At 33.7% G+C, this 27,799-nt stretch overlaps 4 protein-coding genes across 7 annotated transcripts in view; 2 read left to right on the forward strand and 2 right to left on the reverse strand.

Annotated features, from left to right (window-relative positions):
- Window positions 1-3,041: 3,041 nt before the first annotated feature.
- LOC102596931 (protein JASON) lies at window positions 3,042-6,586 on the forward strand. The gene is made up of 4 exons (XM_006358353.2): window positions 3,042-3,358; window positions 4,980-5,071; window positions 5,153-6,203; window positions 6,290-6,586. Exons 1-4 carry the CDS (start codon window positions 3,275-3,277, stop codon window positions 6,377-6,379), a joined length of 1,317 nt encoding a protein of 438 aa, XP_006358415.1. The 5' UTR covers window positions 3,042-3,274; the 3' UTR covers window positions 6,380-6,586.
- Window positions 6,587-13,110: 6,524 nt separating this feature from the next.
- LOC102597581 (probable LRR receptor-like serine/threonine-protein kinase At4g08850) lies at window positions 13,111-17,302 on the forward strand. The gene is made up of 2 exons (XM_006358355.2): window positions 13,111-16,611; window positions 16,716-17,302. Exons 1-2 carry the CDS (start codon window positions 13,317-13,319, stop codon window positions 17,078-17,080), a joined length of 3,660 nt encoding a protein of 1,219 aa, XP_006358417.1. The 5' UTR covers window positions 13,111-13,316; the 3' UTR covers window positions 17,081-17,302.
- On the reverse strand, window positions 17,261-24,547 carry LOC102597254 (cellulose synthase A catalytic subunit 4 [UDP-forming]). 2 transcript variants are annotated; one of them, XM_015313921.1, is made up of 11 exons: window positions 24,451-24,547; window positions 24,081-24,297; window positions 23,337-23,422; window positions 21,706-21,772; window positions 21,449-21,599; window positions 20,009-20,621; window positions 19,487-19,750; window positions 19,178-19,390; window positions 18,569-19,093; window positions 18,125-18,475; window positions 17,261-18,041 (listed from the first exon to the last, which is right to left on the reverse strand). In XM_015313921.1, exons 1-11 carry the CDS (start codon window positions 24,508-24,510, stop codon window positions 17,460-17,462), a joined length of 3,129 nt encoding a protein of 1,042 aa, XP_015169407.1. In that variant the 5' UTR covers window positions 24,511-24,547; the 3' UTR covers window positions 17,261-17,459. The 2 variants fall into 2 exon arrangements, with proteins under 2 accessions (XP_015169407.1, XP_006358416.1); XM_006358354.2 differs by having other exon boundaries at window positions 23,337-23,440.
- Window positions 24,548-25,447: 900 nt separating this feature from the next.
- Window positions 25,448-27,799, reverse strand: part of LOC102597897 (protein PHR1-LIKE 1-like) — a 10,881-nt gene continuing 8,529 nt past the window's right edge. For all 3 annotated transcript variants that reach the window (XM_015313927.1, XM_006358356.2, XM_015313926.1), the window contains exons 7-8: window positions 26,558-26,627; window positions 25,448-26,139 (exon numbers count right to left, since the gene is read on the reverse strand). In XM_015313927.1, coding sequence (XP_015169413.1) covers window positions 25,858-26,139; window positions 26,558-26,627 — 352 coding nt within the window. In that variant the 3' untranslated portion in view covers window positions 25,448-25,857. The remainder of the gene's footprint in view (window positions 26,140-26,557; window positions 26,628-27,799) is intronic.

Consider the following 27,799-nt stretch of genomic DNA (forward strand, 5'->3'; position numbering starts at 1 on the left):
GGTGGGGGGGGGGGGGAGAGAGACATTTGTCATAAAGTCCTAACTATAGCTACGAATTGTAATTCTTTTAAATTATAGTTTTATATAGTAAATATATATCACATGTTTACCTTCTTGTGTAGTTTTCCCTTAATTTAACTATCTAATAGACTCTTGAGAACACGTGCAAAAATTTCTCAAAACATAAATTGAAAGTGTTTAATTGAAATACTTTATCATGTGCATATGTTCAATTAGAACAAATAATATATAGTTAAAGTTTAAAAATGAAATTTGCTAGACTATGTATTAAATCTTGTAAAACCTTGCCTTGTATTTTTGAATAAAATTTTGTTGAAATTACTCTAGCCAATCTCAAATATTTTAGTCTTTTTAAAAAAGAAATAAAATAGGAGAAGGGAAAATGGGAGGGAGCTATAAAAACTTAGCAACTGATCAAAAGTATTAAAATCTAATTAATGATTATATTATCTCAAAGGTAACCTAATTATTATGATAATTAAGTTAAAACCTTACATAGTTACATAGCTCCAAGGTTCCATCGATGAAATGCAAAAATTAGATATAAACTCGAGGAAAATATAACCATCACCGAGGCCAAATATCACATTTTTGTGTGACATGAGGCAAGACACATGATGAGATGATATTTATTATATTCGTTAGCGTGCATTAAAAAATATCAGAATACTACATGTAATTTGCTCTCAATATCTCATACTAAAACAAAAAAGTCAAATAGTATATAAGAAGTTGTAACGAACCTGAATTCCCAACACAAATATTCAAGTATTATAATATGATCATGAATAGCCAAACTATCATAGCAACACTTAAACTATTGATTTACATTATAACAAGTTACGAAGGATAGAGATAAGAATAAAGATGAGAAGCTTAATTAAATTCTAGAAGAAGAGTAGAAGAACACACAATTTCTTCATAATAGGCATGAAACTCTTCTTTCTAACGCACAATCTTTTTTAATCAGTTCCTATAGCTAATTGGGCTGGGATTCTACAAAAAACTCTCAAATATTTTACTCCGCCAAATAATCCCAATTAAATCAGCCTCCTTCCCTAATTTTAGTCCATAGGCCCTTACGAATTCAACTCGATTCACGACAGAAGTAGTATAATCATAATTAAGAAAAATACAAGAAATTAAAGAAGAGTCATGCAAAAGAGAGAGTAACATCGAATGAGTAATTAAGTGATTGTATTAAATATTTACCTTCACTGGTTTTTATTCTTTTAGTTTCTTTCTTTTTATTTCCTAAATATATATGAAAGTCTAGCGTTCTTAATGTTATTTAGAACTTTTCTTAATATTATTATTGCTAAGAGTCAAAAGAATTTTTTTAAAATTTTCATAACTACGTGAAATTTCTTTCACTTGGGAATATTTGGAGGAAGAGAGATAGATGATTAAGATAGAAGGTTAGTAGGTAGTCGTGTGTTGTATAGTATATCTTGTCCTTTGATTTTAGTGTCTTCTTGATTTCGGTCATCGTATTATTTGTTATTGCTGCTATTATCTTCTTCATTTGTTTTCAGCATGTTTTTTTGGCCACTATATTTGCTAATATGCTTGATTTAGAATATGCTTTACGTACCTCTCTACCTTCTCAAGGTGCTGTAAAGTTGCATATTCACCACCCTCTCAAACCTCACTTGTAAAATTATACTGAATATGAATATGTCGTTGTTGGGCAGAAAAATAACATAAAAATAATTTTAAATTGGAAAATTCCGCCCAATGGAATTCATACAAAAACATGTTCAATAGAAAAGCAGTAATGTCATTTTTGGAAAATTTTAATAATATAACATCCAAATCGACGTACTCTTTGCTATTATTAACTTCCATTAATTCAATTTAATTGACCTTTATGCAACTTGATACTGTATATTAAAAAACATGCCCTCTCTTAATTGCACAAATAATATTGGAAAATTTAAAGATGTATTTGTAATGCAAAATCTGGAAAGATATGAAAGAGAATACTGAAAATCCTTATAAAATTTGAAGAAGAATAAAAGTATATATAATTGAAAAGTATGTGCATCTTTTAAAGGGAGCCTAATTTTAAGGGAAGTGGGTGGCACTATTACTTTCTCTATATTAAAATGTTTGAAAAATTAAATGAGTTTTGACTAACATTTAAGATTGTATTTATTTGTCATTTTGATACAAGGAAAATTATTATTTATATGACATTTATGAATACTAAAGGGTGAAGCTAGAAGTTTGAATATCTCTAATCGAATTTAATAACTTTTCGCTCAAATAATATATTGATGGTAAGAATTTAATTATTAACATTTAAAGCATTATCCTAAAATCAGGCAAAGAGCCATAAAATTGTAAAAGATTGGCTCCACTTCTAGCTCCCTCTTGTCATTTCAAGGCAAATATTATGTTCAATTATGTTGACCCACCTAGACTAAAAACTTTATCTTAAATATATATCAGAATAAACATATTCATAACACCAATAATAATATACCAAATGTAATCCTACAAAGTAAAATTTCTGAAGATAAATTATCACTTTTTTTAGAGGTAGAGAAAAGGTTCTTTTTTTGTCACTGGACCAAACAGCGCACTTTAAAAAATTAACTTCTTCCGTTCACTTTTAATTTGTCTAGCACATTAAGAAAACAATGATTAATATTGTTATTTTACCACATCACCCTTATTAATTGTTGTTTGGTATGAGATCTTAATAAATGATTTATGAGAATAAGTAATTAGTGTTAAGAATAAAACATGAAAAAAATAATTATTTTTCTTAATATGTTAAATGTAACAACTAAAACTGAAAATCTATTTTTGAAATAGTAAACAGGTAAAAATGAATGGACGAGCATTTTTAATGAAATATGGCTATCATAAAGAATTTTGTTCTATTAAATTCACTATCCCAATTATATAATCAAGAATTTAAACTCAAAAAAGCAAAAACCCCCACCATTATAACAATTATTTTATTTATTACTAAGAATAAAAAGGCAAAATAAACAGCTATGATCAGTAACGGTCACATTTGCCTCTTTTTTCAAAGTAAATAAACCCCTGTTTCCCCCTTTGTCCTAAGCCCCTCCCCCTTACCAATTTTCTTGACCGTTTCAATCCAAACGCTCCTCCTTCTCCTCTGTAATCATGAGGGTTCTCGGCTGATTTCTTTCTCCACCATTCTTGGCTGGAAGAGAAACACAATCCCCCACCCCCACTCTGAAAACCAAGATTTGAATCGTTTTTTTCTGTGTAGATGGGTTGTTTTCTTGGGTGTTTTGGTGGTGATAAGGAGAAGAAATGCCGGAAAAACAGGAAAAAGGTCATCCCTCGAGAACAAGTAAGTGTTTCTGAATAACCCCTTTTCTTCTTTATGTTTACTCTTTAGTTGTTGTTACCCTGTTTCCAATTTCTGTTTTTTAAATTCTTGGGAAGGGGATTGTTGAATTTGTCTTGTATTTGAGCAAAGATTCCAGTTTTTATCATGGTTGTGAGTTGGTTTGACTGGGGTTGGGGTTAATTTAGTCGATGATGACGGGAATTTCTTGATTAGTTGATGATGGGAATTTGACCGAGGCTCTTTCGAAAGTAGACTCTCCATCTGCACACGGTAGTGGTAAGGTCTTCATACACTCTATACTCCTCAGACCCCACTTGTGGGATTTCAGTGGGTTTGTAGTTGTTGAGTGTACCATTTATTCCTGTTCCAAGTTTTATTTTTTGAAATTCTTGGAAAGGGAACTGTTGAATTTATCTTACATTTGAGCAAGATTCCAGCTTTTATCATGATTGGGAGTTGTTGGTTTAACTGTGGTTAGGGTTAATTTAGTTGATTATGATGGGGATTTCTTGATTAGTTGATGATGATACTTTCGAAAATAGTTTCTCTATCTCTATGAGGTAGTGGTAAGGTCTGGGTATACTCTACCCTCCCCAGACCCTACTTGTGGGATTCTACTGGGTATGTTGTTGTTGTTGTTGAGTGTATCATTTGTTCTTGTTCCCAAGTTGTTACCCTTTTCCCAAGTTTTATTTTTGAAATTATTGGTAAGGGGATTGTTGATCTTGTCTTGTATTTGAGCAAGATTCCAGCTTTTATCATGATTGGGAGTTTGTTTAACAAGGTTTAGGGTTAATTTAGTTGATGATGATGGGAATTTCTTAATTAGTTGGTGATGACTTCATAAAGTAGTGGTAGGGTATGTGTACATTCTACCTTCTCCAAACCCTACTTGTGGAATTTCACGGGTATGTTGTTGTTGTTGTTGAGTGTACCATTTTTTCTTGTTCCCAAGTCCTATTCTTGAAATTCTTGGGAAGGGGATTGTTGAGCTTGTCTTGTATTTGAGCAAGATACCATCTTTTATCATGTTTGGGAGTTGGTTTAACAAGGGTTAGGGTTAATTTATTGATGATGAGAATTTTGGCTGAGGTTCTTGTAGAAACAGTCTCTCCATCTCCATGAGGTAGTGATAGAGTCTGCGTACCCTATACCCTCCCCAAAAACCACTTGTGGGATTTCACTAGATATGTTGTTGTTGAGTGTACCATTTTTTCCAGTTCCGAAGTTCTATTTTTGAATTTCTTGGGAAGGGGATTGTTGAACTTGTCTTGTATTTGAGCAACATTCCAGCTTTTATCATGGTTGGGAGTTGATTTAACTGGGGTTAGGGTTAATTTAGTTAACGACGATGGGAGTTTCTTAATTATTTGGTGATGATGAGAATTTTGGCCGACGGTTTTTTCGAAAATAGTTTATCTATCTCCACGAGGTAGTGGTAGCAGAGTATGCGTACACTCTACCCTCTCCAGACCCCACTTTGTATAGTTGTTGTTGTTGTTGAGTGTACCATTTGTTCCTGGAGTTTTTTTGGGGGGATAAATTAGTAGAGCTATGGTTTTGTATTTCTTTTCTTTTGGGATATTAACAAACAATGTGAAAATCCAATATTGTGCTGCAGAAACATATTTGTCAGGATGCTCAGAGAAGCATTATCTCTACAGAACAAAGCATCACAGAGGAACCCTCTGGGAGCTTGGTTACCGAGGCGCGGTGAGTTACTGAACTTGTTTTTTTCTCTTTTTTCCACTTTGTCTTACAAAGTTAAATGATATGGGTTGTTGTGACATGCAGAGATAGGCCTGAGGAACAACTTAGCTTGAGTGCTAGAAAAAAAGTTACATTTGATTCAAAGATCACTACATATGAACCTGTTTCAATCTATGAAAGTACAGATTCTTTACCTGAAACCAAGAAATCTGGTGAAGAAGAAAGAGAGGAAGAGGGATCTCTTGCTAAATCAAGCAAGTCCAACTCTTCCTCTGAAGGGGGTTCTGTTGTATCTAGTGTAGGATCATATCCTACAAACCACAGGTATCAGAACTGTCAAGACAGTGATGATGAAGCTGAGGAGTTTGGTGACAGTGACGTGGACGAAGAATGTGATTTGGATGATGATGAAGAGTACGGGGATTCCGATTGTGAAGGTGGACAAGTGTGGTCTGAATCAGTGGTGGCTGATAAGTCCTTTTATCAAGTGAAAGAACAGGAAGTGGATAGTCCTACTTTGATGTTCGGTGTCCCTGAGAAGGAAATGAGAAAGGGTGAAACAAAAGGATATGTGAGAGATAGGAGTGCTTACATCCATCCTGTGTTGAACCCTGTAGAGAACCTCAGTCAGTGGAAAAGTGTTAAATCAAAAGCAGCAGAACCCATGAAGCTATTGCCACAGAAGGAAAATTGTACCGCAGAAGTAGAAGGGCCTCGTGCTTCGTTCAGTTTAGAACCTACATTTAAGCAATCATCATTTAGTTTCAAGACAAAGCCTAAAGATCAAGAAATTGGGGTTGATGCTAGTCTTTCAAATTGGTTGGTTACACCTGACACCACCAAGAAGGCTGGCTCCAGCGCGCTTGAGACTGTTACATCAGAAAAAAGCATGTCACAAGGTTCTAACTCTATGATGAGCTTTGAAGACAGGCCAATTTTAGGTGTCTTAACAGTTGAGCAGCTGAAACAGCATTCAGCAACTTCCTCCCCGAGGAAATCACCCTGTCGAAGCCCTGATGAGATGCCTATTATAGGAACTGTTGGCACCTACTGGAATCCCTTAGGATCTGCTAAAGACTCTGGGTCAGTTTCTTCTTTTAAAGGCATACCAAACTCGACGAGCAAGTACAGAGAGGTAGAGTATGAATTTTTTTCTCGTTACTGTTGCTACTCGCTTATAACACAATCACTAGGTACTAAGTGGTGCTCATGTTAATGCAGGATAAGAGAGTTAATTGGCACTCTACTCCATTTGAGGCAAGATTAGACAGAGCCTTGAAAGAAGGTGCCACAGAAGCCTCTATAGCTTGATAGATTATTGTATATCTAAACAGGCAACCGCTGTTTGTGAAGCGAGTGAGACTCTTCTTGTTACTATTGTGTGTGCTTACATTTCTATACAGTTCATGGATTTGTCGTGTGTATGAATTATGGGAAAACTGTTTGTTGTAATTCTTTGTAACTATGATAAGTGGTGATGCAGTGAATTTATTTATTGCTTGTGTTTTCCCCTTCAAATTTCCATGTTTTGACTTTTGCTTCCTTAAAAAGTGATGAATGAAAGTAAGAAAGATTAGACCATGAAGGTCTCATTGGTGAAGAGATCACCAGACTGTATTTATGTGCTAAGTTGTGCAGACTCTTCACTTTTGAGGCTGTACCCATGTCAGACTCTCCAAAAATACACTACTTTTGGAGAATCTGATACGCACATGTTGACATTTTTGAAGAGTTCGAGCAACATAGATTACGTGGCAGGACAGAGATTCTGTTACAGCCACACTTTTGGAACTGGATGACAATTCTGGTGCTTTTGTTTGATCCTAACAAGTAGTTTTAAGATGCACACTTTTTTGGGATGCTTTCAGAGCCCACAAAGCTTTTATGGTTGGTACTTGGTCCATACTAAACCCTTATTTATTCAGCGGAAAAGGTTAAAAATATCTTTGAACTATGTGAACCATTAGGTTAATAGTTTGATCTAAAAATGTCCATATAATTAATAGTTTGGTTCAAAAATGTCTCTACTGCTAATAGTTTGGTCCAAAAGTATATTTGTTGAACTTAATGGATCAAAAATGTTATTTTTCTTAATAAACATATTATTTCTCTTTCTTTCTAAACACATTTTATTCCTAATAAAAATTATTACTTTTAAAAGATCTATTCTTGTTTCTTTTCTTTTAAAATCACTTGAACAAATAAATAGGAGATATTCTTTTTTTTTCTTAATTTCATTTTATCAACTAAAATAGAATAACTACATGCATCTTTTTAACAATACTATAAGTCTTATATATATAAGATCATAGTAACCCCATCATTAATTTCATTTTGATAACGATTAAAAAAACTAATAAATTTAAAAATATTTGTATTTCTTAATCTATTTTGAATTGAATTAGGATAGACATTTGCTAATAAAATATTATAAAAATATGTTTTAAAACAAACAAAATACAATATTTATTTGGGAAAATGATATTTTTGACTAATTAGGGGTATTTTAGAACCAAACTAGTGACACTGGGCATATTTCGACCAAACAATTAACTAATGATATCTTTGTTCAATTTCACATAATTCAGGAACATTTTTAACCCTTCTCCAATTTATTCATGGCCTTATTCTAACTTGCAAAAAACCAAATTTTAACTTTTAAATAACAACGTTTACTTTGACCAAATTTGTTTAGTCGTCTATAAATTCAAATCTTATATCATGAGATGGTGGCACATATTTTCAAATTGGGAAACTATTTTAATTTTTTTTATTGCGTGGCATCCTTATATTAGTTGTTCAAATTATAAAACAAAAAGGATAGTTTTACTTATTCTTAATTAATTATAAGGATAAAATTAACCTAATTGATTTTATCTTAATTTTGTGATTGATAAATATTTGGATATCTATTTTTAATATATAAACAACTAATATAAGAAGAAGGAGGAAGCACGTAATTATTTAACGTTTGATTTTGAATTTGATTAGTTTTTGAAAATGATGATGTTCTGTTTAGGTAAGGTTACTAAATATGGAAAGTCTCAAGACTAAGTTGGCATTATCTTGATTTTAGTGTTAGCATTTCGTACATCACATGCTCGAAGATAAATATATTTATTCAAATTTGATGCTTGCATCAAAATGATACATGCATGACATGTGTGCCATGCTATTTGTTACTTAATCATGATAAATTAACCTGATTTGATGCATAGATTAAGTCCGAATAACTTATTTTAGCTAAGTAACTTAATCATGATAAATTAACAATTGATTCGTCCCACTCATTATTTTCTTCACTAATATGATTTATTTATTTATTTGTGAAAATGGGACTATGGTGATGTCTTATCAAGAGGAACAGAAAATGCACTACATCATTTATTTTTTGAATAATATAAGTGGAGTACTAGGTACTAGGAAAATGAGAAAACCTTATTTACGCGCCACAAAAATGGCAATAGATTCACAAATAGATTACAATTGTTGATGGTATAATCACTTAAACAAAATTATGACGTATTTCAAATACCATTATATTGCCAAGAATTTACTCAAAAAAGAATAGGCGTCAGCTTCACATCATTAAAATGACCCAATATATCACTTTTCGACTTGAGTAAATTTTTTTAGAAATAATGGAAGATAAATGATTTTACGGTACAACAGAAAAAAAAGTTATTTTTTCGGTGAAAAAATTATAAGTGACTTTTCTGATTTTAAAAAAAAAATAAGAACTCCATTCACCTATTTTCAATAATTTATTGACCTTTTAAGTAATGATGAATTCAAAAATATTTAAAGGATAGCTTAGACATATATTTTTATGATTGAGGTTGATAAATATTTTGTTTTAAAGAGTGAAAACTTTCAAAGACAAATAATATGCAAGTTTCAACTTTGAGTGCATACGTTTACTTTTACAAAAGTTTTTTTATTTTTCACTCGATGTCTAATATTCACATTGAAATTCGATTATTCTGAATTCATATTGCATAGGTTAAATTTAGAAAAAGCATTTTGTACCAAAAAAAAAATTATAGTCAAGACTCAAATTCAAATAACTTCATTCGCCGCACCACATCGGTCGATGATAGTTTACTTTTTAGTTATTATAGAAATTCAAAGTTCAATTGAGAGTTGAGACAATGACACATTTTTCAAATGTGGGAACTAGTTTTTCAATTAGCCCATATTTTCCATTTGAATGCTTTGACTTTATTATCACTTATTTACTTTGGTATTGATTTGAAAACTTAATTTGTGTTTACTTTTTGAAAATGACGTATGTGTATACATCTAAGTTTTGAAAATAATTGATTTTGTGTGTGTATATATATATATTAACTAATTTAATATACATCGAATTAATATTTGGATTAAATATACATTGTCACGTGGTTTTATTTCATAAAGTTCATGATCTAGTCAACTAGTCAATAGTCAATTTTAAGATTTTTCTAAAGTTAAAAAGATAACACTAAGAATATTTATTTTCTAAACCAAATTTAATAAGTTTTGGCAACGAAAAAATATTACTAGTTGTAATATTGAGCTAGCATCATCTTGGTGTCAGTATTACCTGCAAACAATAGCTAGTTCAATTAGAAAAGAACAGTAAATAAATCAAAACTTAATAAAAATTAAGCTGGTTAGATTATGATCCGCTATTTAGAGCCTGATTGGATGCTATAGCTTATGACTATAACTTATAGTTTATTTTTATTATTTAGGCTTAAAAATAAGTGTTCAAACACTTTTTAATTTTACTGAAATATTATAAAAGTGCTTTAAAATTATTTTGGCAAGTCAATCCAAATAGTTTCTTAGTTTATTCAGCTAAAGTAATTTTTGAGCAGATCATTAACTTATTAATTTATTAATTTAACCTATTTTATTTTATTTTATTCAAATTCAACCCAACTTGTCCATTTAACAATTCTATTATTTATCATTTTTTATGCAATTGTTCGAAATATCGTATCAAAGGATGCATCACATCATAGGCAATGCAATCAAATCAGGTTGAAGAAGAATAGATGCGGTCAATTCAAGATTTAAATTTGATAAGTTTAAACTTAAAATATTTAATATTAAATTATTTTAAAGTTATAAATTTATATTTAATAATTTACTATAATTACAATAAATATTTATATATAAATTTATGTTCTACATAAAAAAATTATTGAATTCACGTGAACATAACATCCAGGTTAATTATACACAGCGTAACTCTGACCACTAAAAATGGCAGCTGATTTGATATTGGGAGCACCAAAAACTAACCAACAATTATTTTATTTTATACTTAATTTCTTTAATGGTTTAACCACAAAAGTGATTTCAACAATCAATCAATAACAATTGACATTTTATTTTATTTTATTGTGTTTATTCCATGACACCACTAATTATGAGATCTAGTGAAAAAAAATAATTTCTTAAAAAAGCAAGCTCGATCGTGATATTTACTATATATTTTTTAATCCATTGTGTCACTGAATTATGTCAAAGAAAAATAGGAAACATCACTATAAGTAGGGGTGTTCACGAGTTGGTTTGAATCGATTATTGGTCAAAATCAAAACCAAACCAACTTAATCGGTTTTAAAATTATCAAAATCAAACCAAACCAAATATAATATACATTTACCGGTTTGGTGGTTATCGATTTCGGTTTGGTTTGGTTTGGTTCGGTTATTAACCATACACATAAATAAAAGAAACAATTCATTCAAAATGTGAAAAAAGTGACAACAATCCATTTAAAACAAAAAAATAGTTAGAATGACTTAAATTACCAAACTTTCGATTATTGAATTTACTATCAATAAAATTTTAAATTCACTATATTGACCAAGAAGGAAGAGACAATAACATTTTCAGTCCCACAAAGAATTGTTATAGACACTCATATTACATGAAATCAATAAAATAAATGTTTTCGCCTTGGGTATTCTTGCTTCCAATAAATAAAGTATAAAGAAATTTTAATGAAAACATATATAAGATCTTTAAAATTGTTTATAAAAATAATATATTAAGTATGTATATTAATAAAATATATGTATATAATTCATCGGTTCGGTTCGGTTCGGTTATTTCTTCACTTTTTTCGAATAAAATCATAACCAAACCAAATACTACCGGTTTTCAAAAATCTAAAACCAAACCAAACCAAACCCAAATAAAATCGGTTTTATTTTATTGGTTTGGTTTGGTTTTTCGGTTTGGATCGGTTTTTATCCAAACCGTGAACACCCCTAAATATAAGTGACACATTTTACATTAACTAATATTTTATATTTATTATTGTACATTTTCTACAAGCTAAAGTATTAAATATTAAGGTAGACATGATTTAGTTAAAGCAAAATCGTGCCATTTCACTAAGTCATATAATAATTACGTAGTTAAAGACTAGTACCATTTCATTTTTTAATTAGTATAAATAAAGTTAGTCAATATCCTTATCAATCAGCCAATAGTGATTTTCTTTCCACCGTAACGGGTCGATAAATAAGAATATTTTATGAAATTGTTTTGTCTCATCCTTCATATGAAATAATAATTTTATTATATAATATAAATTGAAATAAAATAGTTTTGAAATTAACTGATATCTTACCCCAAAAATGAGAAAAATTTAATTCCAATTGTTTTCCGGAATTATTAGATCTATTCTACATGTCAAACGACTTCTAATAGTTCTCTTTGGTTTTATTACTAGAAACAAAGTTTTCCCACGGTAAATCAATGACAAATTGATATTATAGAACAGAATTTTTTCACTCAATAATTTGCTATTAAACCAACACACTAAAAAAATACATAATAAAAAATAGATTCTCATTCAAATAATAAAAAACTTTCATAAGAGAAAATCAAGGTAGGAATAAAGAGTAGTTGAACATTTAAATGTATATATTAAATATAGCCATCAATTTTGACCCCCAACCAGCTCATGTATGTCCTTTTGAAAACCTGTATTTTCCAATAAAAGATTTTTCAAAATTTAACTTGTTGACTGACTATAAAAGGTCAATCATCCAGCTACTACATATACAAACAAACATTTATTGTAACGTCATTTTTATACAAGAGGAATTAAGAAAATATTAAAATTCACACTTAGGATTTAAAAATTTTGTGATGTAAAGTAATTTTTTAACTTTCTTTGTTATATATATAATAATAATAAAAAAGTTCATTTTTACACTTATTTGGTAGTACAATTTTTCGATAGAGGGAATTCGATTGACTTCTCTATGTATTTAATTCTTCGTATTTTTAAACCCTCTTGATAAATGAAAATCCTCATTCTGGATGTACAATTATTTTAAGATTTTTTTTGTTTGTTGGTTTGTTTATTGGTGTCACGGAATCAACAATTTAATAAAAATATTCAGTAAACGTTTTCGTCAGTTTTCACACTACCACATGTTGAAGTAAACAAAAAAATAATCATTGACTTGATTTCATTTTTCTTTAATATTGGTTTTGAACCAAAGTTTTTTTTTTTAAATATACTTATCCTACTAAATTGTTCACCACTCATTCTTTTATTCATTATATGTCAAGTTGACATATAGTTTTGACAAAAAACTTCAAGATTATTAATGAGTTGAAACCGTGTTTTTGTCACATCCTATTGGACTATTAAGCTCTGTATTCCAACTACAAAAACTACAACATTTTATTTTATTTTCTTAGTTTTCCACCTGGTATTCGGTATTTGCATTGAAGTTTAACTATTTTGAATTTGTGCTGCGTAGGGCCCCGTTCAGAGGGAAAATGCTTCCTAACAAGGACGTTTCCATATCAAACCTCTGATTAAGCGATGAGCTGCTCCATCCGTTGCACCACATTCTTTTTTTTTGTTTCCTACCTGGTGTTCGGAGCCTGCATTGGAGCTCCGACAAAATCCGAATCACACACTGCAAGGCTGGGGTGGCGCTCCAACAAGATTTTCTCTATAATCAGGGTCTGAACCCGAGACCTCTAGTTAAGGGTGAAGCAGTCTCACCACTGCACCATAACTCGAGTTAATGCACCACATCCTTTGGTGGTATAATACAACATCTTTGCCTTTTTTTTCTTCTCTGTTTTTTAAGACTTTTATGATTGTTTTACCACTAATAATATACTCCCTCTTTGTTCTCCACTTATATATTGACAACCCTTTCATCTAAAAAAGTACAAAAATGTTGTATTAATTCTTCTTGAAAACCAAATATTACAGATGACAACATTTCATACTACCTTAGTTTACATCTTGTATGTGCTACTTCTTTTTTCACTTCCATTAAGTATCACATCTTCAGCAAGAACAGAAGCTGAATCTCTTGTCAAATGGAAGAGAAATTTACCTTCTACTTCTTTCTTGGACACATGGTCCATTTCGAATCTCGAAAACTTGTGCAATTGGACATATATTGTGTGTAATGATGGTGGAACAATTTCTGAGATCAATCTTTCTGATGCAGCCCTCTCAGGCACACTTGATCACCTTGATTTCACTTCATTTCCGAGTCTCGTGAATTTCAATCTTAATGGAAATAACTTCAGTGGATCGATACCTTCGAGTATTGGCAATGCCTCATTGCTCACATTCTTGGACCTGAGTAACAATATCTTATCAGGTGTCATACCTGAAGAGATTGGAAAATTGAATCAACTTGAGTATCTGAGTTTTTATAACAACAATATCGAAGGTGTGATGCCGTATCAGATTAGCAATCTGCAGAAGGTAATGCACTTGGATCTTGGATCAAATTTCTTAGAAACTCCTGATTGGTTGAAGATGAGAAATATGCCTGTGTTGACGTATCTAAGCTTTGGTTATAATGAACTGAGGTTAGAATTCCCTGAATTCGTACTTCGTTGTCATAATCTAACATATCTTGATTTATCGATAAATCATTTCAATGGTTCGATTCCTGAAACAGTATTTACCAACTTGATCAACCTTGAAAGACTTAATCTTTCATCTAATTCATTTCAAGGTTCATTGTCACCAAATTTTACTAAGTTGTCTAAGTTAAAAGAACTTCAGCTAGGTGTTAACATGTTTTCTGGTTTAATTCCTGATGAAATTGGCTTGATTACTAGTCTTGAAGTTCTTGTACTTTTCAACAATTCATTTGAAGGAAAGATTCCATCTTCTATAGGTAGACTCATAAATCTTCAAAAGTTGGATCTTCGAAAGAACGATTTGAATTCAACTATTCCTTCTGAGCTTGGCTTTTGTACTAAACTCACTCTCTTAGCTCTAGCAGAAAATGACCTGCAAGGGTCATTGCCTTTATCATTCTCCTCTCTTGCAAAGTTATCTGATTTGGGGTTGTCTGATAATAGTCTTTCTGGTGAAATCTCATCGAATTTCATCACCAATTGGACTGAGTTGACATCTTTGCAGCTTCAAAACAATATGTTTACAGGGAAAATCCCACCCGAAACCAGTCAATTGACAAACCTTGTATATCTTTACCTCTATCATAACAATTTCACTGGTTCCATTCCCTATCAGATTGGGAACTTGCAAAACTTGTTGGATTTAGACTTTTCTGATAACCAGCTTTCAGGCATAATACCTCCAACCATTGGAAATCTGACCAATCTAAAGATGTTGCAACTTTTTCGCAACAATCTCAGTGGAACCATTCCTCCTGAGATTGGAAAATTGATATCCCTTGAAACCATCGACATCAATACCAACCGACTAAGTGGTGAGCTGCCGGACAGCATTTCTGACCTCAGTGAGCTGAAGTTTCTTTCTGTATATACTAATGATTTCTCAGGCAGTGTCCCTAAGGACTTTGGAAAGAACAGTCCTCAATTGTCAAGTGCCAGCTTTGCAAATAACAGCTTCACTGGTGAACTACCTGCTGGATTGTGTAGCCCGAATCTTGAGGAGTTGACGATAAATGGGAACAAATTCAGTGGGAAGTTACCAGATTGCTTGAAGAACTGCACACTTCTAAGACGAGTACGGCTTGAAGGCAACAATTTATCTGGTAATCTTGCAGATGCATTTGGAGTGCACCCGAAACTTGTTTTCCTTTCTCTTAGTGACAACCAACTTTCAGGTGAACTCTCACCTGACTGGGGGAAATGTGAAAATCTCACAAGTCTAAGAATGGATGGAAACAAATTTTCTGGTGTAATCCCAAGTGAGCTAGGGAACCTGAGAGCGTTGCGCGTGTTAGCTTTGGAAGGAAATGAATTGACTGGTGAAATTCCCTCTGAACTGGGAAGGTTAGACCTGCTCTATAATCTCAGCTTGAGTAAAAACAATCTTACTGGAGGCATCCCTCAGTCTGTTGGCAATTTAACTAAGCTCCAGTATCTTGATTTGTCGACAAACAAGTTAAGTGGTAACACACCAGTAGATCTTGGGAAGTGTGAGAGCCTGTTGAGCTTGAATCTTGGCAACAACTCATTATCAGGTGGCATTCCATCTGACCTTGGTAATTTGATGCAGTTGAGTATTCTTTTGGACTTGAGTGGCAATTCACTAACGGGAACCATTCCACAAAACTTGGCCAAACTCACCTCATTAATGCATCTCAACCTCTCACATAACAACCTCTCAGGTAGAATTCCTCCAGCATTATCTCAGATGATCAGTCTTCAGGAGATGGATTTTTCCTACAATGAGTTTTCTGGACCAATCCCAACCGATGGAGTATTTCAAAGAGCACCCGCTAGATCTTTTCTTGGAAACTCTGGTTTGTGTGGAAATGTAGAGGGATTATCCTCATGTAATTTGGATACTCCCAATGACAAGTCCAGAAATAATAATCAAAAGATCCTCATTGGGGTACTTGTACCGGTGGTCAGCCTCATACTTTTGGCAATCCTGTTTGTTGCATGTCTCGTGTCTCGAAGGAAGGCTAAGCAATATGATGAGGAGATCAAAGCTAGCCAGATACATGAAAATACAGAATCTCTGATTTGGGAAAGAGAAGGGAAGTTTACATTTGGTGACATAGTGAAAGCTACTGAAGATTTCAGTGAAAAGAACTGCATTGGAAGAGGAGGCTTTGGAAGTGTCTATAAAGCTGTTTTGCCCTCTGGGCAGATTGTTGCAGTCAAAAGACTCAACATGTCAGACTCAAGTGATATTCCATTGACTAATCGTCGAAGCTTTGAGAATGAGATTAGAACTTTGACAGAGGTGAGACACAGGAATATAATTAAGCTCTTTGGTTACTGTTCCAAGAATGGATGCATGTACTTGGTTTATGAGTACATAGAAAGAGGTAGCCTGGGGAAAGTTCTATATGACAATGAGATGGGAATGGAACTTGGATGGGGTACAAGAGTGAAAATTGTGCAAGGAATAGCTCATGCACTCGCTTACTTGCATCATGACTGCTCTCCGCCCATTGTTCACCGTGATGTATCATTGAATAACATTTTGCTTGAATCAGAATTCGAGCCACGACTCTCTGACTTTGGCACAGCAAAGTTGTTAGCTTCAGACTCATCAAATTGGACCACAGTTGCTGGTTCTTATGGCTATATGGCACCAGGTATGTTACATACTCATTACCTAATGCATCCATATTTCTGTTGATTAAGTAGTATATTCATTGGAAGGATACTTCAATATTATTGTGTCTTTCTTCTTGTGCAGAGCTTGCACTTACCATGCGTGTTACAGAAAAGTGTGATGTTTATAGTTTTGGAGTCGTAGCGATGGAGACTATGATGGGAAGGCATCCAGGGGAGCTTTTAACTTCATTATCAGCATCAACAACATTGTTTCCAGAAATACTTTTGAAGGATGTTCTTGACCAAAGACTTCCACCTCCCACAGGCCACTTGGCAGAGGCAGTGGTTTTTGTGATCACGATTGCCTTGGCATGTACACGTACCACTCCTGAATCGCGACCAACCATGCGTTCTGTAGCACAAGAATTGTCTGTTCAGACTTTGCCTTACCTTCCACAGCCATTGGGGACAATAGAAATGAGCAAACTAACAAGTTTTCAGAAATAATGAGAAGATAGAGCCTCATGTACAGGTGTGAAATGTACAGGCTGTAGAGTTTTAGTGTTGTAATGCAACTTCCTCAAGATCTAGAATCTATATAGTATCAAGGATGAAACCTTGTATCTATTCAAATTACTATGTTTTGGTTGCACTTTTCCCTAGAAAGAAAGAAATAATATCATCCTGTTAATCATGAATGTTACAAAGTTGGTATATTAATTTGGACAAGTATGAATGTTACAAAGTTGCACAACCTTATCCTAGTTTTCACTTTATTGCTAGGCAAAACACTAGCAAAAAGATACAATGTGTTCACTTGTAATAAAAATAGCAACCTAACAAAAATTTGGCAAAGAATACATCACACAGAAACCAGGCATGGTACTTAGCATTCCACTCCACACTGCTTGAGTATAGGTCCCTTCTGCTTTGGTAGGAATGGGTCTATTCGTACCCAAACGAGTGAGAAGATTGAAGCAAGAAGGATTGACCAGAGGACCACAATGGTGGGAGTCCTGTTCTGCCTGCCCATCAATCCCTTTAGGAAAGGATAGAGATGCACAATAACCCAAAAGGCAAAGAATAACTTTCCGAAGAGAGGACCCCATGAACCATAACCATTGTTGATGGCATCCGAAACACCAGCTACAACACCAACCATATTCAAGATGATCAGAGTGGTTGGTGGGATGAGAAGTGTGGTCCATTTGAAAAGGTAAAGCTCCCCAAATTCAGCGTCATCAGCTGCTTTTGATGTTACAGTGAAGTTTGTGTCTACACCAGCAAGAACTTTAAGAAGGCCTTGGAAAACTGCAAACAAATGTGCTGAAACACCACCGATGACCCAAAATTGCTCGTTACGCCACCAGGCCTCAATGCTTACTCCACTCCATCGCAGCTCGAGTACACTTGTGGCTATGATGGAGATAAAGAGAGCCATGAACCAAATGCTTGCAAAGTTGTTAAGCTACAAAACAAACATGGATTTTGATTTATAAAATCTAAATCAAATCTTTATATTACTGAACCAAATGACTTCAGTTCACTTACTGTGGGGACGATAAATTTTCCAGTGAGAAGGCATACAGCTGGAAGGGTGCAGTAAGCTAGCAGAGCAATGGAAGTGAATGGGTAAACAATAGTGTTAATGTATGCTAGCCTTTCCAACCACTTGAGTTTTCCACCCCAGGCATACCAAAGGGGACAATGACGACTCATGAAGATTTCGACAGAACCAAGAGCCCATCTCAGGACTTGGTGCAATCTATCTGATAGATTGATTGGTGCTGATCCCTTAAAAGCGGCTCTCTTCGGACAGCAATAAACCGATCTCCATCCTCTGCAATGCATCTTGAATCCAGTCAAAATGTCCTCTGTGACAGAACCATAAATCCATCCAATCTGTCAAAAAAAGAAAAATGAAAACCAATTTATTAGAAGTTAGCTAAGCGAACACCCATAACTCATAATTTATTCATGAAATATAATGCTAACCTCTTTGCCCCAGTCAGTTTTCTCTTCATACCCACAGCTAATAACATGAATAGCTTCTTTTATGAGTGTTGTCGGGTTTGTCCCTTCAGGAAGCCCACCATCTTCCTTAAGTGTGGAAGCTATGAAAACAGGGGACTGCCCGAATCGTTTCTCAAAGTTCTTTTGGGACATGAGAGACGACTTCTCGAGCTCATCATATCCTTCAAGGCCTTCTTCAATTTCCTCAAGATCAAAGACAGGTCCAGATGGCTTCCTAGTGTAGTTCTTTCCATTCATTGTTTTCTTTTTCTTGCTGTATAGTCCTCCAAGTCCAAGTAAGGCCTTGATGCTCTTCTTCTTGGACTTGGACTTGGACTTTGACTTTCTTGAACCACCACAACAGCAACTGGGCCAGCAATCACATGTCATCTTTTGACGCTTCTCTGAAACAGGTGGATCATAGCCGTATAACGCCGGCCTGTTAAAGACAGTACCTGTTCCAACATAAACTGGTCCTTGAATTCCATCCAGGCCTTTCATGTTGATCTGCCACCATGAAGGGAAAAAAGCATATTAATACCGGGAATAAATCCTTTGTCAACACATTGCTGTATATATAGATCAACTTACATCAAAAAAGACAACATTACGATTGGCATATCGATCGTGGCGATCAATACCATCAAATCTCTGGGGAAATTGGACATAGCATAGCTTCTTTCCAATTTGTGGGTCCATTAAAAAGCACATGGCTTCTCTAACTGCCTTGCTGTTGTTAAGGTAGTGATCACAATCCAAGTTCAACATAAATGGTGCATTCGTCAGGACTGCAGCGACTCGAACCTATTTAGAAAAACAGCACAAATTACATAACATTAAGAAAAGGACTTAATAGGATGTCAAGGAAGCAAGCCAGAAACTAATATACTAATTACTAACCAAAGCATTCATGGCACCAGCTTTCTTGTGGTGTTGATAGCCCGGTCGTTTCTCACGGGAAACATAGACAAGGCGAGGTAGCTCCTTACCTTCAATGTCAAGTGCACCTTCACTGCCAAGATAAACTTGAATCATACCAGGATGGTCTCTGGTGTTGTTACCGGGCCACGGAGTTCCATCTTGCATTACCCAGCCTTCTTCTGGTTTTTTCTGAGCTTTTGCTACTAATGCATTAATTCTTACTTTGAATTCTTCATATTCTCTCTGCCACAAGAGAGTGAGTTTTCAATTTGCAGAAAAAATCTTATTTTAAGCCAAAGAAACTTAAGCCCCCGATAAATGATACTCCTTCTATCCCAACTTATATGACATTCTTTACTTTGGGCACGTCCTAAAATGTTCGACACGATTCCTTCTACAACTTCTTTTTAAACCTTGATATGATTCAGTCAACATTGTAGGCACTGCATCTCCTCTGATATAGTCGTATGAAATGAGACGAAGGAAGTAATAGATACATACCTTCATGGCCCTGCGATCCTTGACAAAGGTAGGCTGAACTTTATCTTTCAAGTAATCAATCTTTTCGTTGAAGTAGATATCAGGTGCTCTAGGCTCTACACTATATTTCTTACAAAATGGCACCCATCTCCTGGCAAATTCAGCTGTTTCTGCTAATGAATCAAACAACAGCATGGAAGCACCATCATCTGATACATAACAGCTAACCTTCTCGACAGGATAATCAACAGCCAAGATTGACAGAACAGTGTTTGCAGTGATAATAGGAGGCTCCTTAAGAGGATCAACAGTACTCACAAACACATCCACTGGGGCTAATCGATTAGGCTCGCCTTCACGTTCAAACCTCAATGTCAATCGATCTAAATAAGTTTCACGGTTTATTGGTGACCATTTGGGGAACTGATCGAGTATCCATGATAATGCAAACCATATTTCACATATAACAGAGATAATCCATAATGGATAGGCATCATAGGCTGGTGTTAGGATCCGGAAATGGAAAAAGAATCCAAGAATTACAAGCCTGAGGATAATGACTATCCGATATGGACTGATTAAACTTGATGGAAGTGGAACTTTTCGCCAGAGTGGTTGCCGAGCTTCAGCCAAACTGCTTGGAAATCAGTTAAGTCGTTATAATATTGAAATATACTGCAAGTTTTATATGCTTAAACTTGATCTGTTTCAATTCATACACACTCATTTCATGTTGAAACATTGTAGTATCTGATTCATTTTGTTAATAATATTATATGTAAAAGTGTTCAAATTATTTAACTATACCAGTCAGTCACTGAGTGATACATAACTACAAGTGACACAGACGATATATAACCGAAAATCCAATATTTAAAAGTTGTAAGGAGAATGAGGAGAAGGTGGAAACAAGACCAGATATAATTTGATCGCTATGAACAAAACCAAATACCAGATTGACTGATTTGTTATAAATTTAAAGTATTTCTATAGCATGTTTTCCTTTTCCTTCTATGTTGTTTTCTCAATGATTCCTCACATAAAATCTTCTCATATTAACGACGATATAACTTCAACACTATCAAAGAGAGGCGGCAATTAGCTTGAATAATCAAACAAACTTATCAATATTTTCTTCCACTACTAAGAATATATGTTAAATTCCCCTTCTAAGTCAAAGGTCTATCTAAAAAGCAAATCTAGTAGGGGTAAGGTGTGGTATATCTTACCCTCCCAAACTTCACTTGTGGGATTACACTGGGTGTATATATCATGTTGAATTCCCCTTCTAAACCGAGCTGTTAATTTCCACTTCTAAACCGAGGGTCTATCAGAAACAGTAAAACTACCCTGGCCCGCAAAGGTAGTGTTAAGGTGTGGTATATCTTACCCTCCCAAACATCACTCGTGGGATTACACCGAGGGTAAACAAGATGTAAAGTGAAAAGAAAGAGTACATACAGAAAGTCATCATCTTCATCAGGTTGATCATTTCCACCATTATTAACAAGACCTCTCTTTTCTTGACGATTCTTCCATTTCTCAACCCTTTCCTTCCATTCTGCATCACCATAACTTTCTTTCTGCTCATCCTCCAATTCCTTCCCAGCAACTGTAAGTGATTTTCCATTGAAATAAAACAAAATCATGACACATATATATAAAGTGCAACAATTACTCATTTCGAAATTAAGTAATAGAGATCGATATAGCTTTACCGCTTCCAACAATTGATTGATTAAAAGCAGCAGCACCATTGGTGTTGTGATTATGCTCTCCATTCTCCTGCCAAACATACAACAACTTGCTTTCAGTTCAAATGAGAGAGCGCCTTTGGGCGATAAATAACACAACTCTCACTAAACCTAGTTTAGGGTCTAATTATGTTTCTTCTCATATGTTTTTGAAATTACCATTCGTGTCAGATTTCGGGTATGTGTCCTACGGAGATGCATGTATCTCGTATACATAGGTGAAAATAAGGTGTAATTTGTTTCAGATACACAATATAAAAATGGATTTGCATGTAACTAAGATATACTGACTCTCTTCGCTCGTCTCTCTACCTATGTGTGATTCACATGTATCTAGTGTGATTTATACCTGGGATACACGGGCACTCTGCTCGTCTCTCTCCATATGTATTTGTATTTTTAAAATGTATTTTATAGCAAAAATACATGTATTTAAGTGTATCTGACTTAAAATGTATTATGAAATTATTAATTAATGAGATACATATGTAATTTATTTCAAATTATAAAGAAAACTAGTAAATATGATGGGAATGTTTGTATAATTAAGTAGTTTTTTCTAAATAATTACTACTATTATTCCAAATTTACATAATCGCTGCGAAAAATCTCCAATTTTGAAGTACGCTTCAGTCATCTAGTTTACCAACATGAACAATGAAGTATACACTATCAATACAATTCGGTTCAATATACAGTGTATAGGTATTTATATATGTGTATAATATGTATATTATATGTATAGATACATTAGTATACGTCTATTTAGTTTAAAATATACATTATTTACATACTATATAGTATGTACATAAGTATTTTGTAAACTAATATCCTAATGATATTTTGTTGTAATATAATTTTATAGATTGATTTTGCCAATTCCTATGTAGATTATGCGACATAATAATATTTTTAAAAAATATATTTTTCTTCCGAGAATTAGATAGACATGATAATTCAAGGCAAGTTAATTATCTCTAGTTCTATTAGATAACACCATGTTGTAGCTAATTATAGTAATAAATTAGCAATATAGTAAAAATATTTTTTAGCAACAATAAATTTATACATTAATAAAGAGGGCTTAAGTCTTTACCGGCATTAGTTAATGAATTAATTACAGAAATCTCACCTTTTAGTTTACTTATTACCATTATCCCCTATATGTTTTACAAATCTCCAAAATTCCTCATTTTCACGCATCAGATTAGTGTATTTCGCGCATTAGATTAATGTATCAGCGCATCAGATTAGTGTATCATGTATAAAATGTACATCATATTAGTGTATCATGTATAAAATGTAATGTATCTTACTTAACGATTAATGTATCTCGCGCATCATATTAATGTATCAACGCTTATATTATTGTATCCGTTTGATTGATTTCTATAATAATAAACTTTTAAGGGATAAATTGTAATTTTGCCTTAAAAGTATGTGATTTCTGTAATTTGCCCTTAGTTAATTGTCACTGGATCCAATAGTATTAATTACCTCTAAAATACATATTTAACAGCAATTAAGTTATTATCATTAATTAATTATTGCAAAAATTCATTTTTTATTGTTGAACATAGAAATGAAGTACTAACCGATTGGTGGTGGTTGGGAGAAGTATGATGATTCTTGATCTGAAATTCTTGTTCAAAATCATCATGAATATCATCTTCATCATCACCTACAACTCTAGGACACCCTGTCAATATTCCACAATTAATAATATTTGTAAGTTCAAGAAATTCAACAATGTATATATATATATCACGGAACGGAAGAAATAATTTTCTAGCCCTTTACAAAAAAAACTAAAAATATTTACGGCTTTTTTACAAGAGTTTTTCCTTTTTACATATAAAATCTTCTAATTATTTGAAAAGGTCATAATTTTCTTCTATTCAAATTGTAAGAGGACAAGAAATCTCATTTCCTCTTTTTTCTGTCATCTTACTACCATATTTTAACCACAATGCATGCACGCACGCACACACGTATCTAGAAATCCATAAGATAGCATGTATTCCAAGGATAAATAGATGTACATACACACGAGTCACAATACACATAAAGAACTAATAGTACAATTTAAAAACAAATTATTATTCTATTTTCGAATGGATTTAAGTGATTATATATATATATATGTGTATACTTTATAGCTATTAGTGTAGTAGTTTAACATGTTTAGCTAGGTCAATTACTATTTTTACCAAATCATCATTAGTTGAACTTACTTTTAAGTGATCTAATCGTATAAATATTTCTGTACTGCCCTAGTTACTACATGCTATCGTAAAAATAAAAAGTTCAAAAGAATAAAAGTGAGAGGGGGCATGGACCTTTATGACGTTTATATCGAGTATGACACTGAGGACAAGCCTGATTGCCTTCACTCCTTTCATACTCATAACATGGCATGCAAACTGGAAATCCACACTCCCCACAAGCAACAAATACCTCTCCATTTTCCTTAACTTCAATCTCATCTCTACAAATCTTGCATATCTTCTTCAACGAAACGACAAACTCTTTTGACGTTTCTGTTGGAGGTCGTTGCTATATATACACAAAAAAATAATCGTTAGCAAGCAAGAAAGCCTAAGCGAAGCAAAAATTATACAGTTTGTGTTTGACTGAACATGAAATTTAATAGAAAATGAAAGACTTCAGAACGTGCAGAGAGTGTCATGTAAAATGAGAGAGACGTACATCGTCTCCCGTATGAAAAACATGAAGTTCACTCCGAGAATGTGAACCAGCAACAGCCATGGTGTTAGATGGATATTGGCACTAAGGGAAAATGAGAGTATTAATATTAAGAAGAGAATATGTAGTTTTTGGTGGGAGTTTGAGATTTTTCACCTAATTGATAGTTGAAATGTCATTGGTTTGATTAGAAGACACGTTACTTGGACAGGTAGGAACACATTGCTTCTTCCACAACCTATTTAATTCTCTTGACACACTAAAAAAAATTAAAAAAAATCTTATATTGTTCTCTAATATTTTTTAATACTAAGATGATATTGTGTATGATCATTTATCTTGTGTGATTAGGTAGTATATAGATAGCTTTGACACAAAGGTATCCAAACTCAGAATCCTAACATACTTATAGGTTGGCCAATGATAACTCATTATAAATTATTCATTCTAATTAAAATTATATTCTTTGACTGTGAAAAAAGTAAGTTTGTACATTATCTGGTATAGTATTTTTATTGAGAAACTCACTATCATATATATTATTATTATTACTTATACTTTTAAAACATTACGTATCTTACCACTAACTAAGAGTTTTTTATCCTATATATTGAGGAAGATACATGTATATTTGCTACCAGATATACTAAAATAGGTAGAGAGGCAAGCGAGATTTGTTATGTATACATGTGAATCACACTAGATCCATGTATTTAGAACAAATCACACCTAATTTTGACGTATCCTGAAATACATATATCTTGACGCACCAAAATGTGGTAAGATAGTTTTTTCTGGATTTTTTTCTCCAAATCCCACTTGTGAGATTACCCGTTGAATATGGGGTATATTGTTGTTGTACTGATCTTTTTTCCCTTTCTTCTATGTTTTTTTTTCCTTTTTCCACTTACATGATGAAGGGAGATAACAGGGAAGGCTAATCACTTCTCTGGAATTCCTAAGCCTACTTGAACATGATTATAAAAAGAAAAAAACAGCATCCTTAGCCAAAGATTATATTTACATAATGTGACTGATGAGAATTCAAGCAATAAGAAGTATTTTCCTTCCTGATACATAAGACTATAACAGAACAATTCATGTTCAGACAAGCTACATTTCCAGATGATGGAATTTGATACGACGAGGACAACAAATAGTTCCTCGTTTTCCTTCCAAGATGACTCTGAAATGCCACAAATCTAACATCAAAGGTTTGATATTTCTTTATGATCTATGTCAAATGAGAGGACACGCCATGGCCCCTCGAGATAATGTCTATGAAAAGAATATCATGATATTTTTAGCTCCTTCACGAGCCAACTCCGTTCTACTCAAGGATTTGATGTTCCAAGCGTCAATATATTACTATTCTACAGTCTACCAATGGTGTTTTGAACCTACAAATGCTTATTCATCCAATTTAGAGCGCTTCAAAGGTGGTGAATCAGATGTGCTGGTTATATTTGTCTCAGGATCTCCAAGAACTTCTCTTTCCTGCTCTTTCTGTTTCTCGTGATCAACTTCTTTAGCAGTGTCAACCTGTGACAACTGTGCAAAGGCATCATCTGCTGTGGAAGATGATGAGCCTTTAGTTGGGTCTGCGCCAGGAATTGACTTGCACTGCTTCTCAAACATCATCTGGAGGTATCGCCCTTGTTCTTCTATACGAAGCTGCAGATTTCTTTGAATCTGGAAATGTACATGACAACATAAGTGCACATAACAACACAAGTGCTGCAAGTTAGATACCACGAGACAATCAAATAAGAGATTGGCCGAGCTGGCTATTCATTATATCAGTGGGCATAAAAAAGCTATTCTATTACCCGTGATAGAGAAGATTTTTAGCCCCAAAACTGAACTATGATTAACTCAAAATTGACTTATCAAAAAGATTGACTGCTTATAACTAACATGCACTTTTCATTATCTTCAAAATTATCTATTACGATTGGAAGACTCTAAAAGGCCCATAAGCAGCCCATAAGAAAAATAAAACATGACAAGCACATATTCTCATATAACAGACAGTTCTTTGTTGAAGACGTAAGCAATGATCACCAGTCAAAGTGTAAGTACTTTTTAGCTCAATAGAAAGAAGCCATACCTCAAGCTGTTCATGGAGACGCTTCTGAACTTCCATCTGCAATCGTAATGCTTCAGTGATCTCAATTCCCCTGTGTCAACCCAACACATCAGATTTGAATGAAGCAAGAGTGTAAGTATACACGACAATAAGAGATAACAGGAAACTCAAAATTACACATATAGAACCCCTGAAGCTACCACCCAGTCACTTATTCGGAGCACCAGTAGTGACCTGTGTTAGCTAATACATGCACAAAATTCTCCAGCTATCTGGTCTCAATTGCAGAACCTTCATGCACCCTCCCACCCCACCCTCCTCCTCTCTCTATCTCTCTCTCTCCCCTCCTCCCTCTGCCCCCTCTCCAAACTTTCTCCTATTGGGAACATTAGATCCTTCAGCTAAACATCATCCACTACTACTTACTATTATTTGTCATTCTTTTTGAGGGAAGCTTAAACATATGTCATACCAAGTACATTCAATGTTTCCTAATAACAAGTGTAAATAAGTTGAGGGTTTATGGCGTAGAAATCCAAGAAAATAATTTGAGCCCACCATATTTTGTTCAGGTTCTCTTTTATTATATGATCTTGGTCTCCAAGCATAAGCGTAAATAAATAGCACTCTTAACGAAGTCCATTATACAGTAACTTGTAATAATTAGATTATACTCCCAATTAATGTAGAAGTAGGAATTCCTCTCATTAGTTTATGTGCAAGAGAATTAGCTCAGTATTACCCTCCAGAAAAATGGTCGATTTTGGCTTTAACAGTCAATATTAACTATTTTATTTCTGTTGTAATTATTTGAATATCTTCAAATGAAGAGTTATCAAACTTGTAGAATTTTCAGTTTCCTAATCTCTAAATTTAGCGTTATAGATAGTGATTTTTATTTTTGAAACAGGTAACTTTAATTATAGATAGTGATTTATTCAAGTCCCTTTACTTAAAAAATTGCTAACTTCATCTACAAAAGGTGAAACAAAAAAAGACTAAATTGGGACTGAACATGTATATGATATCAATAGGTTACCTGCGAATCACATTCCTACATGAAAGCTAAACCAGAAAGTTAATTAAACAGAACCTAAGCATCATGTAATGCAAAACGAAAAGGGGACAGACCACATGCTAAGTTATGTAAATGCATTTCCGGGACACTGCTTTCTGGTATCCACATCATGAACAGCCTCATTGAGGACGAAGCAGGATAGGGGGAAAGAGGGGGGGGGGGGGGGGGGGGGACAATTTATGACA

This window comes from Solanum tuberosum, unplaced genomic scaffold (assembly GCF_000226075.1).
Source record: "Solanum tuberosum cultivar DM 1-3 516 R44 unplaced genomic scaffold, SolTub_3.0 scf00263, whole genome shotgun sequence".
NCBI classification, from domain to species: domain Eukaryota; kingdom Viridiplantae; phylum Streptophyta; class Magnoliopsida; order Solanales; family Solanaceae; genus Solanum; species Solanum tuberosum.

Excerpts from the sequence above, each read along its gene's own strand:
- LOC102597254 (XM_006358354.2), bottom strand. The coding sequence starts at position 24,510 with ATGGCTGTTGCTGGTTCACATTCTCGGAGTGAACTTCATGTTTTTCAT. Across the intron at positions 19,391-19,486 it reads CTGGTGCCATGAATGCTTTG|GTTCGAGTCGCTGCAGTCCT; the intron begins GTTAGTAATTAG and ends TTTTCTAAATAG. Across the intron at positions 18,476-18,568 it reads AAACTGACTGGGGCAAAGAG|ATTGGATGGATTTATGGTTC; the intron begins GTTAGCATTATA and ends TTTTTTTGACAG.
- LOC102597581 (XM_006358355.2), top strand. The coding sequence starts at position 13,317 with ATGACAACATTTCATACTACCTTAGTTTACATCTTGTATGTGCTACTT. Across the intron at positions 16,612-16,715 it reads TTATGGCTATATGGCACCAG|AGCTTGCACTTACCATGCGT; the intron begins GTATGTTACATA and ends CTTCTTGTGCAG.
- LOC102596931 (XM_006358353.2), top strand. The coding sequence starts at position 3,275 with ATGGGTTGTTTTCTTGGGTGTTTTGGTGGTGATAAGGAGAAGAAATGC. Across the intron at positions 3,359-4,979 it reads AGGTCATCCCTCGAGAACAA|AAACATATTTGTCAGGATGC; the intron begins GTAAGTGTTTCT and ends ATTGTGCTGCAG. Across the intron at positions 5,072-5,152 it reads AGCTTGGTTACCGAGGCGCG|AGATAGGCCTGAGGAACAAC; the intron begins GTGAGTTACTGA and ends TGTGACATGCAG.